This window comes from Palaemon carinicauda, chromosome 19 (assembly GCF_036898095.1).
Source record: "Palaemon carinicauda isolate YSFRI2023 chromosome 19, ASM3689809v2, whole genome shotgun sequence".
In the NCBI taxonomy this organism is placed as follows: domain Eukaryota; kingdom Metazoa; phylum Arthropoda; class Malacostraca; order Decapoda; family Palaemonidae; genus Palaemon; species Palaemon carinicauda.
This window is the reverse complement of record NC_090743.1, coordinates 1,345,748-1,363,958: the sequence shown is the minus strand read 5'-3', so window position 1 is coordinate 1,363,958 and position 18,211 is coordinate 1,345,748. Positions and strand designations below refer to the sequence as shown.

Sequence of the window (18,211 nt, the reverse complement as noted above, 5' to 3'; positions counted from 1 at the left end):
TCATTGCTCCTAAGGCCCTGCTGTACAAGAGGCAAATGCACTATGGACCGACGCGGATACTAATTCAGTTATATAGGAACTATGAGGAGTAGGAGATATATAGACTAAGAAAAAAAGTAAACATTCGAAATGATTGTGCCTGTTGTCGGGGCAATGGATGGGCGCCCGACCATTGTCCGACAACCAACTGCACTCAGCTTGGCGTCGGGCCAAAGTCACCTGCCTGTGCCTGCTCACTAATTAAGACTGATCTTGCGACCTTCATAGGGTCAGAATTACGGGCAGATCAGTGCTCGCCTTGCATTCATCCCTCAAGTTTAAGCTGCTGATTTCTATGAACTATTATGTATCAAAGTATGCAGTTCTCTGGAAATTTTCACATGTTTAGTTAACAGCCTAGAAAATCTATTTCACACTAAACTTATAATGAGGCCGTTTAACCATAGGAACGTAGATCAAAATTTCTCTTTAAAGCTTTGCATCAAGCAGGGTTAAAGTCCACAGTTTAATGCAAGTCCAGGCGTTCCTTCACTTTTCCTCACTACCCTGTTTTTGAAGCCTGGCAATAATATTATCAACGAGTGATGTAAAAGTTAAAAAAATTCAAATCATGCTGTATCCGAATTACTTTGATACAGTTACTCTACTCAATATACTTTATAAATTTTCTTTAATAATGTAATGGTTGAAAATTGATAAAACTAGTTCCATATTGGTTATTTAGCAAGGAGTCAGGATTCAATTGCACATCAACCAGGCTTCATAGAAAATTTAGAAATTTCTGGTGTATCATTACAAATAATCAATTGTCATTTGACATATGGCTAAATAGTAAATATTAAACCTTCCGTACATACCAAACTCATGGAGATACCTAATTTATAAGTCGAGAGTAACATAAAAAAAAAAAGCAAACCAAGTCATCAGTCAATTAAAAATCTGGGTTAATCAAAAGTAGAAAACAACAAAATTTTATTTAACATTTAACCGAATGCCTTTCAGTTAAAAATATGGGTTAATTAAAAGTAAATAATCACATAAAATTTTATTTAACATTTGACTAAACAAAAGGGCCCTTGTAAATTACAGACTATGAAGCAAGTTAATAATCATACAAACATCGGCACCGGACTCTTCTGCCTCTCCTCTGAACTAAAGGATGCTCATAGTAGTTACGACAACAGTATCGGTATCTTCCATAGACAACATAAAGTGGGCCATAGCAAAAAGACCCATGGCGGGATCCAGAAAAGCGGGGGCCGTCATTGTCTCTGTAGGCAGGATAGTCTCTGGAGGGAAGAGTAGAGATTTAAAGATTGATTATATTAATATTTATGAATTAGATAACAGCCTCAAGTTAAAACCAGAGTTTTAAGGTTACTTTTTGAAGAACCATAAACTGTATACTCGCTTTTTAATTGACAAATTTATTTAATTTTTATTAGATCCTATAATGTGGGAAAAAACATTTATACCAGGCATACCTAAATTGAATTAAGTAATCTAAATGATAGCTTTTTAAGACAAGTTTATCTAATGATTTATTAGATCCTATATGGGAAAAAACATACCAGGCATACTTAAATTGAATTAGGTAATCTAAATGATTACAAAGACATCACTATAATTATGTAGGAAAATATAGTAAACAAAAATTTATACCAGATACTAGTATTAAATCTAAATTACAAATTCTTTACTATAATTTGTGTAGGAAAATTTTAGGCTTTCCAGATACCAGAGTAGGCTAGAAGTTTAAGAAGACTACTATAATTGCTGTGTAGGAAAATTGTAGGCTCTTCAGATATCAGAGTAGACTAGAACCTTAGATTGGTTACAAAAGTTTATTAAATGGAGACTTATTAATTATAGCATGTAAAGTTTGTCAAAGAACCAAGCAATTTTTACAAAGGTTTATCAAATGAGGACTTATTAAATTCTACCATGTGAAGCTTGTCAGAGAACCAAGAAATTTTAAGGAGCAAAAAATTTTTAAAGAGCAAAGATTTTAACAAAGGGCCGGCCTTCCTACCAACCTTGATCTGAAGCACCTGCCTCGTGGGCGACGAGCTTGATCCAATTTCAGGCCATCTAAAACTTCTGTTACTTTTTCCGGAGCACTATCTAGAGCCATCAAAACGTCAGCACACACAGAATCAGAGACAATCTTGGGATCAGAAGAGTCTTCAAGCGTCTCGTCCTCATTAGCCATCTCAGACTCCTTCATCTGGATGTGGGAGAAACTTCATTAAAAGTCGCCGAAAAAGTGTTCATAAGATGGGTCAATAAAATTTTTTTTTCACAATCTAAGAAATTACAGAAACTAAAAAGTCCTGGTACAGTAGATTTTTATATATCCAGGATATTATGGCAATTTCATTAGAATCCCCGTATTTCATTACTGTATTCCTAGTTATTTCAAACTAATTAGGATACTCATGAACAAAGACTTCAAGAAAGAATTTTAATTTAATCACGACTTTAATTAATCCCGATGTACCGTAATTGCCCCCTTTAAAATCTTGTTCAAATTTATATCCTGCCATCAACACTTTATTCTGATAATTTCACTAAATTGACTTACGAAAAATAACTACACTTAACGTTAGAACTTGTGTGAATCCAAATTATATTTTATTTGAAGCTTTTATAACTTTCAGGCAAGTTTAAAGATAACTACTACCCCAGAGCTTCCACAATGAAATTAATTCTGAAAATCTGAATTATATTTTATTTGAAGCCTTTATAACTTTCAGGCAAGTTTAAAGTTTAGTACTATTTCCAGATTTTCCACAATAAATCTCAATAATACGATTTTATTTTTATTTGAAACCTTAACTTTCAATGGAGTATAACCACTAAAACTACTTTCTAGATTTTCCACAGTAAATCTTTTAAAAATCTGAATTATATTTTATTTAAAGCCTTTTATAACTTTCAGGCAAGTATCAAGATTAATATCACTTTCCAGATTTTCCACAGCAAATCTTTTAAAAATCTGAATTATATTTTATTTAAAGCCTTTTAACTTTCAGGCAAGTATCAACATTAGTATCGCTTTCCAGATTTTCCACAAAGAAATTAAATCTGAAAACCCGAATATTTTATTCGAAGCATTTATAACTTTCAGGCATGTATAGTTTCCACAAATCTTAAAAATCCAAATTATAATTTATTTGAAGCATTTTATAACTTCCAGGTAGGTATAAAGATTGTTACTAGTTTCAAGAATGTCCACAGTACATCTTAAAAATCAGTTATATTTTATTAAAAGTCTTTACTTACAGGCAAGTATAAAGATTAGTATAGTAATAATTTCCATATTTTCCTCAAATCTTAAAATCCTTAACAATCTTACTTCAAGCATTTGTAATTCAGGCAAGTATAAAGGCTAATACTACTATCAAAATTCACCAAATTAAAGTCTGAAGACTTTAGAGATTTTCCAGGTACAAATAAATGTTAAAAAAAAAGAAAAAGGTAATCTCTTACCTCAACCATTTCACCTATGGGCTGCCATTCAGAGTCGGCTTGTTCTGTCATTGGCTTGTCAGACATCTTTCCGTATAAATTCCATTCACCGTTCATTGGGTGCACACTCAACAAGAGCTCTAATGCACACAGGAAGTATCCTAAGTACTTCATATTGGAAGGATTCCTGGGGATTCCTGAAAAGTAGTACCAGCATGAATTAAACTGTTGAAAGTTTTTAATTTATAATTTTTGTACTAAGTTTGGCATTTTGAATATAGATTAAAACCTTACAAACTTTCTAAAAGAGTTTTCAATAGTCAATCAATGTCAATCAATATCTTATATATTTACCAAAATAAGAATATTCACAAAAATACTAAATACCAATAAAATTTAACAAATTTCCACCTGAATATCCGATTAATAAACTGATAAAAGTTTTTCATTTATAAATTTTATACCAAGTTAAGAATTCTGAATATAGATTACAAACTAGCATGACCTTTCATTAAGTGTTTTCAACCTTAAATCAATGTCAATCAATATCTTTAATATCTACCAAAGTAAGACAATTCAGAAAAAAAAACTAATGTTAATTAAATTTCTAACAAATTATCACCTGTATGTCCGTACTATTTTTTTTCAATTATTACGGTTAATCAATCATTATCTTTTATATCTACCAAACCGAGACTAATCCTACTAATATCAATTAAATTTTTAATAAATTTTCACCTCTATATCCGAACTTTTTCTTTAATTATTACAGTAACAGGAGATAACATTAAAGCATGTTTGGCAAGTCTGTTCCTTTCTAACAGAAGACCGTAAACAGAAACCAAGTGATTATTGCCCATCCAGTACTAACCAGGTAGAATTAACAAGCTTCGGTAGTTCCAGGATATTTGGGCATCAATTATAAACCTAGTGTCTTTACTTTTCTTTGATGAATATCCACTTAAATTTAGAAGTTTGCAAAATAAAAATCGTGAAAGAAAACTATACAAAATATTAGTGAAAGCAATTTAAGAAGCTTTCAAGAAAAACCTGAAGACTTATCTTTTTAGAAAGTGTTATAATAGTGACCTGAAAACTATTAAGCCTGAATACAAATGCTAGCGAAATAACTGATAAGATACAGAGCAAAATATTAACTGGAAAGAAATTATTTTCACACACCAAGGCCCGCCTGAACAGACTTTATTGTCTAGTGGAGGGCGAGAAATAAACCGGTAAAAGTAAGCTCCGACAAAAATGTTAAAAAAAAAAAAATCAGTACTAGCGAGGGGTTTTACAGTTCCCTATTTTTTCTAAGGTCCCTGAGAAAAAATTACAGACACACACAACCCTGCCTATGTAGCATGCTTGTCTTTTACATTCCTATGTAAAATGTATGAAAGCGGATGCCGAATGTATTAAATTATCATTATTACTAGCCAAGCTACAACCCTAGTTGGAAAAGCAAGATGCTATAAGCCCCAAGAGCTCCAATAGGGGAAAATAGCCCAAAGGGGAAAAGAAATAAGGAAATGAAATTATTAGAACAAATTAATAAATCATACTAAAAACAGTAATAGCGTTAAATTAGATATGTCGATATATAAAGTATTAACAGCCGAGAAATTTAAAAATCTTAAAGCAGTTAGTATTTAATAAACTGCTTCACTTAATAGAAGAGTGTCTTGACAAGACCAAATGTTAAAGATATTGAACCTAAGCATATAGTAAACTATCAAGCTACACAAGTAGCAGCAGTAAAGAATAAATGCAATCGTAGACTATGGTAAAATGAACCTATTGACATTCAGCTAAAACGAGTAAATCATCAAGCTACACAAGTAGCAGCAGTAAAGAATAAATGCAATCTTAGACTTTATGGTAAAATTAACCTATTGACATTCAACTAAAACTAGTAAATCAACTAGTTTTGTGTAATTATGACAATAGCATCAAACTCAAACTTCGCCTAGGAAAAGTTAAGCATTACAGAAAACGGGAAACCAAGATTTAGTTCAGTACAGAAAAGTTCCCGTTTTCTTCGAAAATTAATCTTTAATCCCGTTACACAAATAGTCATGATAAAACTTTATATATCCTACATTAATAGGAGCCACCTTGTGGGAACCGGAGTCTTTAAGAGGGAAAAATTTGTTGGCGTATCCACAAGTGGTAAAATTTACCTTTCCTTAATGCGTTATTCACTTGAACGCATATCAAATCCACGAATAATTCCACAATATATGGGGATCCTCTTCCCGAAATGATAATTTCATTCCTGTTTACATTTTGTTTACATTTCACAAGTCTGACATATCTGCACATTTATGCATAGCTCTTAGTGCCATAACGACTTCATACTTACTGAGCACAAGCCATCTTTCCCTTTCTACCAATTGAATCAAAAAACATATGTAACTAAAAAACGGACATCTCTTTAGTCAACTTATCTGCTCCCGTTTGTGCAAAGCTATTAATGCAATAACAAACTAAAACACGAACATTTCACAAGTCTGACGTATCTGCTTCCGTTTGTGCTTAGCTCTTGGTACAATAACTTAATACTTATTGAGCACAAGCCATCTTTCCCTTTCAACTAATGAAATTGAAAAAATATATACAACTAAAAAACAAACACTTAACAAATCTGACTTAACTGCTCCCGTTTGTGCATAGTTCTTAGAGCAATAGAGACTTCATACTTCTTGCGCAGTCATCATCCTTCAATTTCTACTAATGGAATTAAAAGAAAGAAAAACTGTATAAACACTAAAAAACTGACATTACACAAGTCAGACATCGTAGCTGCTCCCGTGTGTGCATAGCTCCTAGCACAATAAAGACTTCATATTTACTGCGCACAGACCATCCTTAACTTTCAACTAATGGAAATTTGAAAAAAAAAAAAGTAAACAATAAAACTGACATTTCACAAGTCAGACCTATCTTATCACGTTTGCGCGACTCTCTCAATGAAAAAAAAAAAAGAGATCTCTATATCTCTATATCTCTATATCTCTATATCTCTATATCTCTATATCTCTATATCTCTATATCTCTATATCTCTATATCTCTATATCTCTATATCTCTATATCTCTATATATAAAATCTCAACTAAAAAAACTGAAAATATAAACTAAAAAAACTGAAAAATATATATAAACTACAAAAACTGACATTTCACGCACCCTAAGAAAAATATATATAAAACACCTAAATACGGACATAACACATATCTGACTTATCTGTTACCGTTTGTGCACACCTATTAGTGAAATGAAACATATCTGACTTATCTGTTACCGTTTGTGCACACCTATTAGTGAAATGAAGACTTCATACTATTCTAATATAATAATGAAAGAAAATATATATAAAATTAGAAAACAGACATTTCACAAGCCTGACTTATCTGCTCCCCTTTTATGCTTAGCCCTTAGTGCAATAACTACTAAATACTTGCTCCGCACAAGCCATCCTTCGCTTTCTATTAATGGAATTACGAAAAAAAAAAAATTTACAAAACTCAAAACAAAAAATCAAAACTACTTTTCACAATTCTGACATACTCCCTTTTGTACATAGCTCTTTGTGCAAGAAAGACTTCAAACTTGCTGTGCATAAGCCATTCTTCACCTTCTATTAATGGAATTATAAAAAAAAAAAAAAAAAAAAAAAAAAAAATATACAAAACTCATACAAAAAATCAAAACTACTTTTCACAATTCTGACATACTCCCTTGTGTACATAGCTCTTTGTGCAAGAACGACTAAAGACTTTCTGTGCATAAGCCATTCTTCACCTTCTATTAATGGAATTGAAAAAAAAAATAAAAATAAACAAAAATACACAAAACTTACAAAACTCGACACTTACATTTCACAAGTCTAACATGTACTCCCCGTTTGTGCACAGCTCTTTGTGCAAGAACGACTAAAGACTTGCTGTGCATAAGCCCTTCTTCACTTTCTATTAATGGAATTAAAAAAAGAAAAAAAAAGAAACATTTACAAAACCCAATACAAAAAATCAAAACTACTTTTCACAATTCTGACATACTCCCTTGTGTACATAGCTCTTTGTGCAAGAACGACTAAAGACTTTCTGTGCATAAGCCATTCTTCACCTTCTATTAATGGAATTGAAAAAAAAAATAAAAATAAACAAAAATACACAAAACTTACAAAACTCGACACTTACATTTCACAAGTCTAACATGTACTCCCCGTTTGTGCACAGCTCTTTGTACAAGAACGACTAAAGACTTGCTGTGCATAAGCCCTTCTTCACTTTCTATTAATGGAATTACAAAAAAAAAAAAAAAAATAAACCACATATACAAAACTCAATACAAAAAATCGAAACTACTTTTCACAATTCTGACATACTCCCTTGTGTACATAGCTCTTTGTGCAAGAACGACTAAAGACTTTCTGTGCATAAGCCATTCTTCACCTTCTATTAATGGAATTGAAAAAAAAAATTAAAAATAAACAAAAATACACAAAACTTACAAAACTCGACACTGACATTTCACAAGTCTTAACATGTACTCCCCGTTTGTGCACAGCTCTTTGTGCAAGAACGACTAAAGACTTTGTGCATAAGCCCTTCTTCACTTTCTATTAATGGGATTATGAACATATATATACTAAACTCAAAACGGACATCTCACAAGTCTGACATATGCTCCAGTTTGTGCATAGCTCTTTGTGCAAAAACTACTTCATACTTTCTGTGCATAAGCCTTTTTTTTTTACTTTCTATTAATGGAATTATGAATATATACCAAGCTCAAAGCGGACATCTAACAAGTCTGACATACACTCCGTTTATGCATAGCTCTTAGTGCAAGAATGACTTCATACTTGCTGTGCATAAGCCATTCTTTACTTTCTATTAATGGAATTATGAACACATTTACTAAACTCAAAACGGACATTTCACAAGTCTTGACATACTCCCCCGTTTGTGCACAGCTCTTAGTGCAAGAACGACTTATACTAGTTAAGCATAAGCCATCCCCTACCTTCTATTGATGGAATTAAAAAAAAACCTAATGAGAAAGAAAAAATATTAAAAAACTGACATTGCACAAGTCTAACATACCTGCTCCCGTTTGTGCATAGCTCTTGCAGCAATAACTACTTCATACTTGCTGCGCATAATTCATCCTTCAATTTCTACTAATTTAATTGATAAAACATAAATTAAAACACAAACATTCCACGCGCTCTAGCCATCCTTCTTTCTCTTAATGGAATTTAAAAAAATATATTTGACTAAAAATGGACATTACAAAAGTCCGACTTATAAGCTCCCGATTGTGCACAGTTCTTAGTGCAATAACTAATTCATACTTGCTACCCATAAGCCATCCTTCACTTTTCTATAACTACTATTGGAATTACGAAAAAAATATATACATCACTCAGAACTGAAATTTCAAAAGTAACGTATATACACCCGTTTGTGCACAGCTCTTAGTGCAAGAGAGACTTCATACTAGCCGCGAACAAGTCTGCCTTTAATTTCTGATAATGTAATTACGGAAAATTTATATATACCAAACTTGAAACAAATTTCATAACTTCGACATATGCTCCCGTTTGTGAACAATTCTTTGTGCACTAACTACAATATTTTAGCCGTGCATAAGCCATCTTTCACTTTTTACTAATGGAAATGCGAAAAAATCTCCAAAATTTATTACTAAAACAGACTTTCACAAGTGTAACATTTGCTCCCGTTTGTGCATAGCTCCTAGTGCAATAACTACTTCATACTTGCTACGCACAAGCCAGCCTTTGATTTCTAACAATGGATTAGAAAAAAAAAAGAAAAAAAAAAGATAAATATTAATGTAACTTAAAAAAAAAAAAAAGATATCACGCGCTCTAGCCATCCTTCTTTCTATTAATGTTATTATAAAAAAAATTATATATATATTGAACTAAAAACGGACATTACAAAATCTGACTTATATGTTCCCGTTTGTGCATAGCTTAGTGCAAGAACTTCATAATTTCTGCGCACAAGACATTCTTCAATTTCTATTAATGGAATCACGAAAAAAAAAAAAATATATGAAAAGCTTTAATACGGACCATTTCACAAGTCTGACGTATATGCTCCGTTTGTGAACAGCTCTTTGTGCATTAACGACTTCAAACTAGCTACGCTGAAGCCATCCTTCACTTTCTATTAATGGAATCAAGATTAAAATATACACAGCCTAAACCGTACATTTCACCTAAACCGTACATTTCACAAATCTGACGTTTATGTTCCCGTTTGTGCACAGCTCTTCGTGCAATAACTACTTGATACTAGCTGCGCATAACCCATCCTTCATTTTCTATTAATGGAATTACGAAAAAAAATATCTACAAAACTCATAACTGACATTTCACAAGTCTGACATATGTTCCAGTTTATGCACAACTCTTTGTGCAATATCTACTTCATACTTGCTGCGCATAAGTCATCCTTCACTTTCTATTAATACATACATACATACATATACCAAGGCACTTGCCATAATTTTGGGGGGTAGCAGACATCATGGAGAAAAAAAAAAAAAAAAAAAAAGAAAAAAAAAAAAAAAAAAAAAAAAAGGGGACCTCTACTCTCTACGTTCCTCACAGCCTGACAAGGGACTAAACAAAGTTCAGCTGGTACTGCTTGGGTGCCAAAGCCCACCTTCCCCAGTTATCCACCACAGATGAAGCTTCATAATTCTGAATCCCCCTACTGCTGCTACCTCCGCGGTCATCTAAGGCACCAGCAAGATATTTCTATTAATAATATTGTTAAAATAATAATATGTAAAACTAAACTCTGACATCTCAAGTCAGACGTATCTGCTCCAGTTTAAGCATAGCTCTTAGTTCTATAAAGACCTCATACTAGCTGCAAACAGGCCATCCTTCAATATCTCCTAATGTTCTTAAAAAAAGAAAATAATTTTAAAACTAAAAAACTGACATATCAAACGCTCAACACATCTATCATCTGGAAACTACTTTGTCAAGTGGGTTAGTTAGGTTGGCGGCCTTTACCAGACCTCGATAGTGTCTGATAATAAAACTTGAGGCTCGTTTTAGTATACCCAAATTTGAAATTTAGGCCCTGCTCATCGGGAACGGGTCCAGGAGCCGAGTCCATAATAAAATTGGCATAGGTGTGTTGGAATTAATTGTCAAAGTCGTCGAAACGACCATCTTTATGGCAGGAAATTTAATGGTCAGGTTCGTCGTAAAAGCCGATTTAATGGTCAAGTTCGTCGTAAAAGCCGATTTAATCGCAAGAAAAACAGTTTATTTTTATTAGGAAATATAATGGTCAGGTTCGTCGTAAAAGCCGATTTATTTGTCAGGTTCGTCGTAAAAGCCGATTTAATCGCAAGAAAAACAGTTTATTTTTATTAGGAAATATAATGGTCAGGTTCGTCGTAAAAGCCGATTTATTTGTCAGGTTCGTCGTAAAAGCCGATTTAATGGTCAGGTTCGTCGTAAAAGCCGATTTAATGGTCAGGTTCGTCGTAAAAGCCGATTTAATGGTCAGGTTCGTCGTAAAAGCCGATTTCATGGTCAGGTTCGTCGTAAAAGCCGATTTCATGGTCAGGTTCGTCGTAAAAGCCGATTTCATGGTCAGGTTCGTCGTAAAAGCCAATTTCATGGTCAGGTTCGTCGTAAAAGCCAATTTCATGGTCAGGTTCGTCGTGAAAGCCAATTTCATTGTCAGGTTCGTCGTGAAAGCCAATTTCATTGTCAGGTTCGTCGTGAAAGCCAATTTCATTGTCAGGTTCGTCGTAAAAGCCAATTTCATTGTCAGGTTCGTCGTAAAAGCCAATTTCATTGTCAGGTTCGTCGTGAAAGCCAATTTCATGGTTCGTCGTGAAAGCCAATTTCATTGTCAGGTTCGTCGTAAAAGCCAATTTCATTGTCAGGTTCGTCGTGAAAGCCAATTTCATGGTCAGGTTCGTCGTGAAAGCCAATTTCATGGTCAGGTTCGTCGTGAAAGCCAATTTCATGGTCAGGTTCGTCGTGAAAGCCAATTTCATGGTCAGGTTCGTCGTGAAAGCCAATTTCATGGTCAGGTTCGTCGTGAAAGCCAATTTCATGGTCAGGTTCGTCGTAAAAGCCAATTTCATGGTCAGGTTCGTCGTAAAAGCCAATTTCATGGTCAGGTTCGTCGTAAAAGCCAATTTCATGGTCAGGTTCGTCGTGAAAGCCAATTTCATGGTCAGGTTCGTCGTGAAAGCCAATTTCATTGTCAGGTTCGTCGTGAAAGCCAATTTCATGGTCAGGTTCGTCGTGAAAGCCAATTTCATTGTCAGGTTCGTCGTGAAAGCCAATTTCATGGTCAGGTTCGTCGTGAAAGCCAATTTCATTGTCAGGTTCGTCGTGAAAGCCAATTTCATGGTCAGGTTCGTCGTGAAAGCCAATTTCATTGTCAGGTTCGTCGTGAAAGCCAATTTCATGGTCAGGTTCGTCGTGAAAGCCAATTTCATTGTCAGGTTCGTCGTGAAAGCCAATTTCATTGTCAGGTTCGTCGTGAAAGCCAATTTCATTGTCAGGTTCGTCGTGAAAGCCAATTTCATTGTCAGGTTCGTCGTGAAAGCCAATTTCATTGTCAGGTTCGTCGTGAAAGCCAATTTCATTGTCAGGTTCGTCGTGAAAGCCAATTTCATTGTCAGGTTCGTCGTGAAAGCCAATTTCATTGTCAGGTTCGTCGTGAAAGCCAATTTCATTGTCAGGTTCGTCGTGAAAGCCAATTTCATTGTCAGGTTCGTCGTGAAAGCCAATTTCATTGTCAGGTTCGTCGTGAAAGCCAATTTCATTGTCAGGTTCGTCGTGAAAGCCAATTTCATTGTCAGGTTCGTCGTGAAAGCCAATTTCATTGTCAGGTTCGTCGTGAAAGCCAATTTCATTGTCAGGTTCGTCGTGAAAGCCAATTTCATTGTCAGGTTCGTCGTGAAAGCCAATTTCATTGTCAGGTTCGTCGTGAAAGCCAATTTCATTGTCAGGTTCGTCGTGAAAGCCAATTTCATTGTCAGGTTCGTCGTGAAAGCCAATTTCATTGTCAGGTTCGTCGTGAAAGCCAATTTCATTGTCAGGTTCGTCGTGAAAGCCAATTTCATTGTCAGGTTCGTCGTGAAAGCCAATTTCATTGTCAGGTTCGTCGTGAAAGCCAATTTCATTGTCAGGTTCGTCGTGAAAGCCAATTTCATTGTCAGGTTCGTCGTGAAAGCCAATTTCATTGTCAGGTTCGTCGTAAAAGCCAATTTCATTGTCAGCTTCGTCGTAAAAGCCAATTTCATTGTCAGCTTCGTCGTAAAAGCCAATTTCATTGTCAGCTTCGTCGTAAAAGCCAATTTCATTGTCAGGTTCGTCGTAAAAGCCAATTTCATTGTCAGGTTCGTCGTAAAAGCCAATTTCATTGTCAGGTTCGTCGTAAAAGCCAATTTCATTGTCAGGTTCGTCGAAAAAGCCAATTTCATTGTCAGGTTCGTCGAAAAAGCCAATTTCATTGTCAGGTTCGTCGAAAAAGCCATTCGCAAAAAAAAAAAATTTTATTTTCTTTAGGAAATATGGTCAGATTAGTCAAAAAAGCCAATTTAATTGCCAGTTTCGTCGTAAAAGCCAATTTAATTGTCAGTTTCGTCGTAAAGGTCGTAAAGGCCAATTGAATTGTCAGTTTCGTCGTAAAGGCCAATTGAATTGTCAGTTTCGTCGTAAAGGCCAATTGAATTGTCAGTTTCGTCGTAAAGGCCAATTGAATTGTCAGTTTCGTCGTAAAGGCCAATTGAATTGTCAGTTTCGTCGTAAAGGCCAATTGAATTGTCAGTTTCGTCGTAAAGGCCAATTGAATTGTCAGTTTCGTCGTAAAGGCCAATTGAATTGTCAGTTTCGTCGTGAAAGCCAATTGAATTGTCAATTTCGTCGTGAAAGCCAATTTCATTGTCAGTTTCGTCGTGAAAGCCAATTTCATTGTCAGGTTCGTCGTGAAAGCCAATTTCATTGTCAGGTTCGTCGTGAAAGCCAATTTCATTGTCAGGTTCGTCGTGAAAGCCAATTTCATTGTCAGGTTCGTCGTGAAAGCCAATTTCATTGTCAGGTTCGTCGTGAAAGCCAATTTCATTGTCAGGTTCGTCGTGAAAGCCAATTTCATTGTCAGGTTCGTCGTGAAAGCCAATTTCATTGTCAGGTTCGTCGTGAAAGCCAATTTCATTGTCAGGTTCGTCGTGAAAGCCAATTTCATTGTCAGGTTCGTCGTGAAAGCCAATTTCATTGTCAGGTTCGTCGTGAAAGCCAATTTCATTGTCAGGTTCGTCGTGAAAGCCAATTTCATTGTCAGGTTCGTCGTGAAAGCCAATTTCATTGTCAGGTTCGTCGTGAAAGCCAATTTCATTGTCAGGTTCGTCGTGAAAGCCAATTTCATTGTCAGGTTCGTCGTGAAAGCCAATTTCATTGTCAGGTTCGTCGTAAAAGCCGATTTATTTGTCAGGTTCGTCGTAAAAGCCAATTTTATTGTCAAGTTCGTCGAAAAAGCCAATTTAATTGTCAGGTTCGTCGAAAAAACCATTTTAATCGCAAGAAAACAGTTAATTTTCATTAGGAAATATAATGGTCAGATTCGTCGTAAAAGCCATTTTAATTGTCAGGTTCGTCGTAAAAGCCAATTTAATAGTCAGGTTCGTCGTAAAAGCCAATTTGACGGTCAGGTTCGTCGTAAAAGCCAATTTGACGGTCAGGTTCGTCGTAAAAGCCAATTTGACGGTCAGGTTCGTCGTAAAAGCCAATTTGACGGTCAGGTTCGTCGTAAAAGCCAATTTGACGGTCAGGTTCGTCGTAAAAGCCAATTTAACGGTCAGGTTCGTCGTAAAAGCCAATTTAACGGTCAGGTTCGTCGTAAAAGCCAATTTAATGGTCAGGTTCGTCGTATTAATGGTCAGGTTCGTCGTAAAAGCCAATTTAATGGTCAGGTTCGTCGTAAAAGCCAATTTAATGGTCAGGTTCGTCGTAAAAGCCAATTTAATGGTCAGGTTCGTCGTAAAAGCCAATTTAATTGTCAGGTTCGTCGTAAAAGCCAATTTAATTGTCAGGTTCGTCGGAAAAGCCAATTTAATTGTCAGGTTCGTCGTAAAAGCAGATTTATTTGTCAGGTTCGTCGTAAAAGCCGATTTATTTGTCAGGTTCGTCGTAAAAGCCGATTTATTTGTCAGGTTCGTCGTAAAAGCCGATTTATTTGTCAGGTTCGTCGTAAAAGCCGATTTATTTGTCAAGTTCGTCGAAAAAGCCAATTTAATTGTCAGGTTCGTCGAAAAAACCATTTTAATCGCAAGAAAAGTTAATTTTCATTAGGAAATATAATGGTCAGATTCGTCGTAAAAGCCATTTTAATTGTCAGGTTCGTCGTAAAAGCCAATATCATTGTCAGGTTCGTCGTAAAAGCCAATTTCATTGTCAGCTTCGTCGTGAAAGCCAATTTCATTGTCAGCTTCGTCGTAAAAGCCAATTTCATTGTCAGCTTCGTCGTAAAAGCCAATTTCATTGTCAGCTTCGTCGTAAAAGCCAATTTCATTGTCAGCTTCGTCGTAAAAGCCAATTTCATTGTCAGGTTCGTCGAAAAAGCCATTTGCAAAAAAAAAAAAAGTTTATTTTCTTTAGGAAATATGGTCAGATTAGTCAAAAAAGCCCATTTAATTGTCAGGTTCGTCGTAAAAGCCAATTTAATTGTCAGGTTCGTCGTAAAAGCCGATTTAATTGTCAGGTTCGTCGTAAAAGCCGATTTATTTGTCAGGTTCGTCGTAAAAGCCGATTTATTTGTCAGGTTCGTCGTAAAAGCCGATTTCATTGTCAGGTTCGTCGTAAAAGCCAATTTCATTGTCAGTTTCGTCGTAAAAGCCAATTTCATTGTCAGTTTCGTCGTAAAAGCCAATTTCATTGTCAGTTTCGTCGTAAAAGCCAATTTCATTGTCAGTTTCGTCGTAAAAGCCAATTTCATTGTCAGGTTCGTCGTAAAAGCCAATTTCATTGTCAGGTTCGTCGTAAAAGCCAATTTCATTGTCAGGTTCGTCGTAAAAGCCAATTTCATTGTCAGGTTCGTCGTAAAAGCCAATTTCATTGTCAGGTTCGTCGTGAAAGCCAATTTCATTGTCAGGTTCGTCGTGAAAGCCAATTTCATTGTCAGGTTCGTCGTGAAAGCCAATTTCATTGTCAGCTTCGTCGTGAAAGCCAATTTCATTGTCAGCTTCGTCGTGAAAGCCAATTTCATTGTCAGCTTCGTCGTGAAAGCCAATTTCATTGTCAGCTTCGTCGTGAAAGCCAATTTCATTGTCAGCTTCGTCGTAAAAGCCAATTTCATTGTCAGCTTCGTCGTAAAAGCCAATTTCATTGTCAGCTTCGTCGTAAAAGCCAATTTCATTGTCAGCTTCGTCGTAAAAGCCAATTTCATTGTCAGCTTAGTCGTAAAAGCCAATTTCATTGTCAGCTTAGTCGTAAAAGCCAATTTCATTGTCAGGTTCGTCGTAAAAGCCAATTTCATTGTCAGGTTCGTCGTGAAAGCCAATTTCATTGTCAGGTTCGTCGTGAAAGCCAATTTCATTGTCAGGTTCGTCGTGAAAGCCAATTTCATTGTCAGGTTCGTCGTGAAAGCCAATTTCATTGTCAGTTTCGTCGTGAAAGCCAATTTCATTGTCAGTTTCGTCGTAATAGCCAATTTCATTGTCAGTTTCGTCGTAATAGCCAATTTCATTGTCAGTTTCGTCGTAATAGCCAATTTCATTGTCAGTTTCGTCGTAATAGCCAATTTCATTGTCAGTTTCGTCGTAATAGCCAATTTCATTGTCAGTTTCGTCGTAATAGCCAATTTCATTGTCAGTTTCGTCGTAATAGCCAATTTCATTGTCAGTTTCGTCGTAATAGCCAATTTAATTGTCAGGTTCCTCGTAAAAGCCAATTTAATTGTCAGGTTCCTCGCCAATTTAATTGTCAGGTTCCTTGTAAAAGCCAATTTAATTGTCAGTTTCGTCGTAAAAGCCAATTTAATTGTCAGTTTCGTCGTGAAAGCCAATTTCATTGTCAGGTTCGTCGTGAAAGCCAATTTAATTGTCAGTTTCGTCGTAAAAGCCAATTTAATTGTCAGTTTCGTCGTGAAAGCCAATTTAATTGTCAGTTTCGTCGTGAAAGCCAATTTAATTGTCAGTTTCGTCGTGAAAGCCAATTTAATTGTCAGTTTCGTCGTGAAAGCCAATTTAATTGTCAGTTTCGTCGTAAAAGCCAATTTAATTGTCCATTTCGTCGTAAAAGCCAATTTAATTGTCAGTTTCGTCGTAAAAGCCAATTTAATTGTCAGTTTCGTCGTAAAAGCCAATTTAATTGTCAGGTTCGTCGTAAAAGCCAATTTAATTGTCAGGTTCGTCGTAAAAGCCAATTTAATTGTCAGGTTCGTCGTTAAAGCCAATTTAATTGTCAGTTTCGTCGTGAAAGCCAATTTAATTGTCAGTTTCGTCGTGAAAGCCAATTTAATTGTCAGTTTCGTCGTAAAAGCCAATTTAATTGTCCATTTCGTCGTAAAAGCCAATTTAATTGTCAGTTTCGTCGTAAAAGCCAATTTAATTGTCAGTTTCGTCGTAAAAGCCAATTTAATTGTCAGGTTCGTCGTAAAAGCCAATTTAATTGTCAGGTTCGTCGTAAAAGCCAATTTAATTGTCAGGTTCGTCGTAAAAGCCAATTTAATTGTCAGGTTCGTCGTTAAAGCCAATTTAATTGTCAGGTTCGTCGTAAAAGCCAATTTAATTGTCAGGTTCTTCGTAAAAGCCAATTTCATTGTCAGGTTCGTCGTAAAAGCCAATTTCATTGTCAGGTTCGTCGTAAAAGCCAATTTCATTGTCAGGTTCGTCGAAAAAGCCAATTTCATTGTCAGGTTCGTCGAAAAAGCCAATTTCATTGTCAGGTTCGTCGAAAAAGCCAATTTAATTGTCAGTTTCGTCGTAAAGGCCAATTGAATTGTCAGTTTCGTCGTAAAGGCCAATTGAATTGTCAGTTTCGTCGTAAAGGCCAATTGAATTGTCAGTTTCGTCGTAAAGGCCAATTTCATTGTCAGGTTCGTCGTGAAGGCCAATTGAATTGTCAGGTTCGTCGTGAAAGCCAATTTCATTGTCAGGTTCGTCGTGAAAGCCAATTTCATTGTCAGGTTCGTCGTGAAAGCCAATTTCATTGTCAGGTTCGTCGTGAAAGCCAATTTCATTGTCAGGTTCGTCGTGAAAGCCAATTTCATTGTCAGGTTCGTCGTGAAAGCCAATTTCATTGTCAGGTTCGTCGTGAAAGCCAATTTCATTGTCAGGTTCGTCGTGAAAGCCAATTTCATTGTCAGGTTCGTCGTGAAAGCCAATTTCATTGTCAGGTTCGTCGTGAAAGCCAATTTCATTGTCAGGTTCGTCGTGAAAGCCAATTTCATTGTCAGTTTCGTCGTGAAAGCCAATTTCATTGTCAGTTTCGTCGTAATAGCCAATTTCATTGTCAGTTTCGTCGTAATAGCCAATTTCATTGTCAGGTTCCTCGCCAATTTAATTGTCAGGTTCCTCGCCAATTTCATTGTCAGGTTCGTCGTGAAAGCCAATTTCATTGTCAGGTTCGTCGTGAAAGCCAATTGAATTGTCAGTTTCGTCGTAAAGGCCAATTGAATTGTCAGTTTCGTCGTAAAGGCCAATTGAATTGTCAGTTTCGTC

The 18,211-nt window shown here is 35.7% G+C and overlaps 1 protein-coding gene across 1 annotated transcript in view; it reads right to left on the bottom strand.

The window, feature by feature from the left end:
- Positions 1-1,033: 1,033 nt before the first annotated feature.
- LOC137658096 (uncharacterized) overlaps positions 1,034-18,211 on the bottom strand; it is a 40,682-nt gene continuing 23,504 nt past the window's right edge. The window contains exons 2-4 of the mRNA XM_068392787.1: positions 3,493-3,668; positions 2,037-2,227; positions 1,034-1,289 (exon numbers count right to left, since the gene is read on the bottom strand). Of these exons, the coding sequence (XP_068248888.1) occupies positions 1,103-1,289; positions 2,037-2,227; positions 3,493-3,645 (531 nt within the window). The 5' untranslated portion in view covers positions 3,646-3,668 and the 3' untranslated portion in view covers positions 1,034-1,102. The remainder of the gene's footprint in view (positions 1,290-2,036; positions 2,228-3,492; positions 3,669-18,211) is intronic.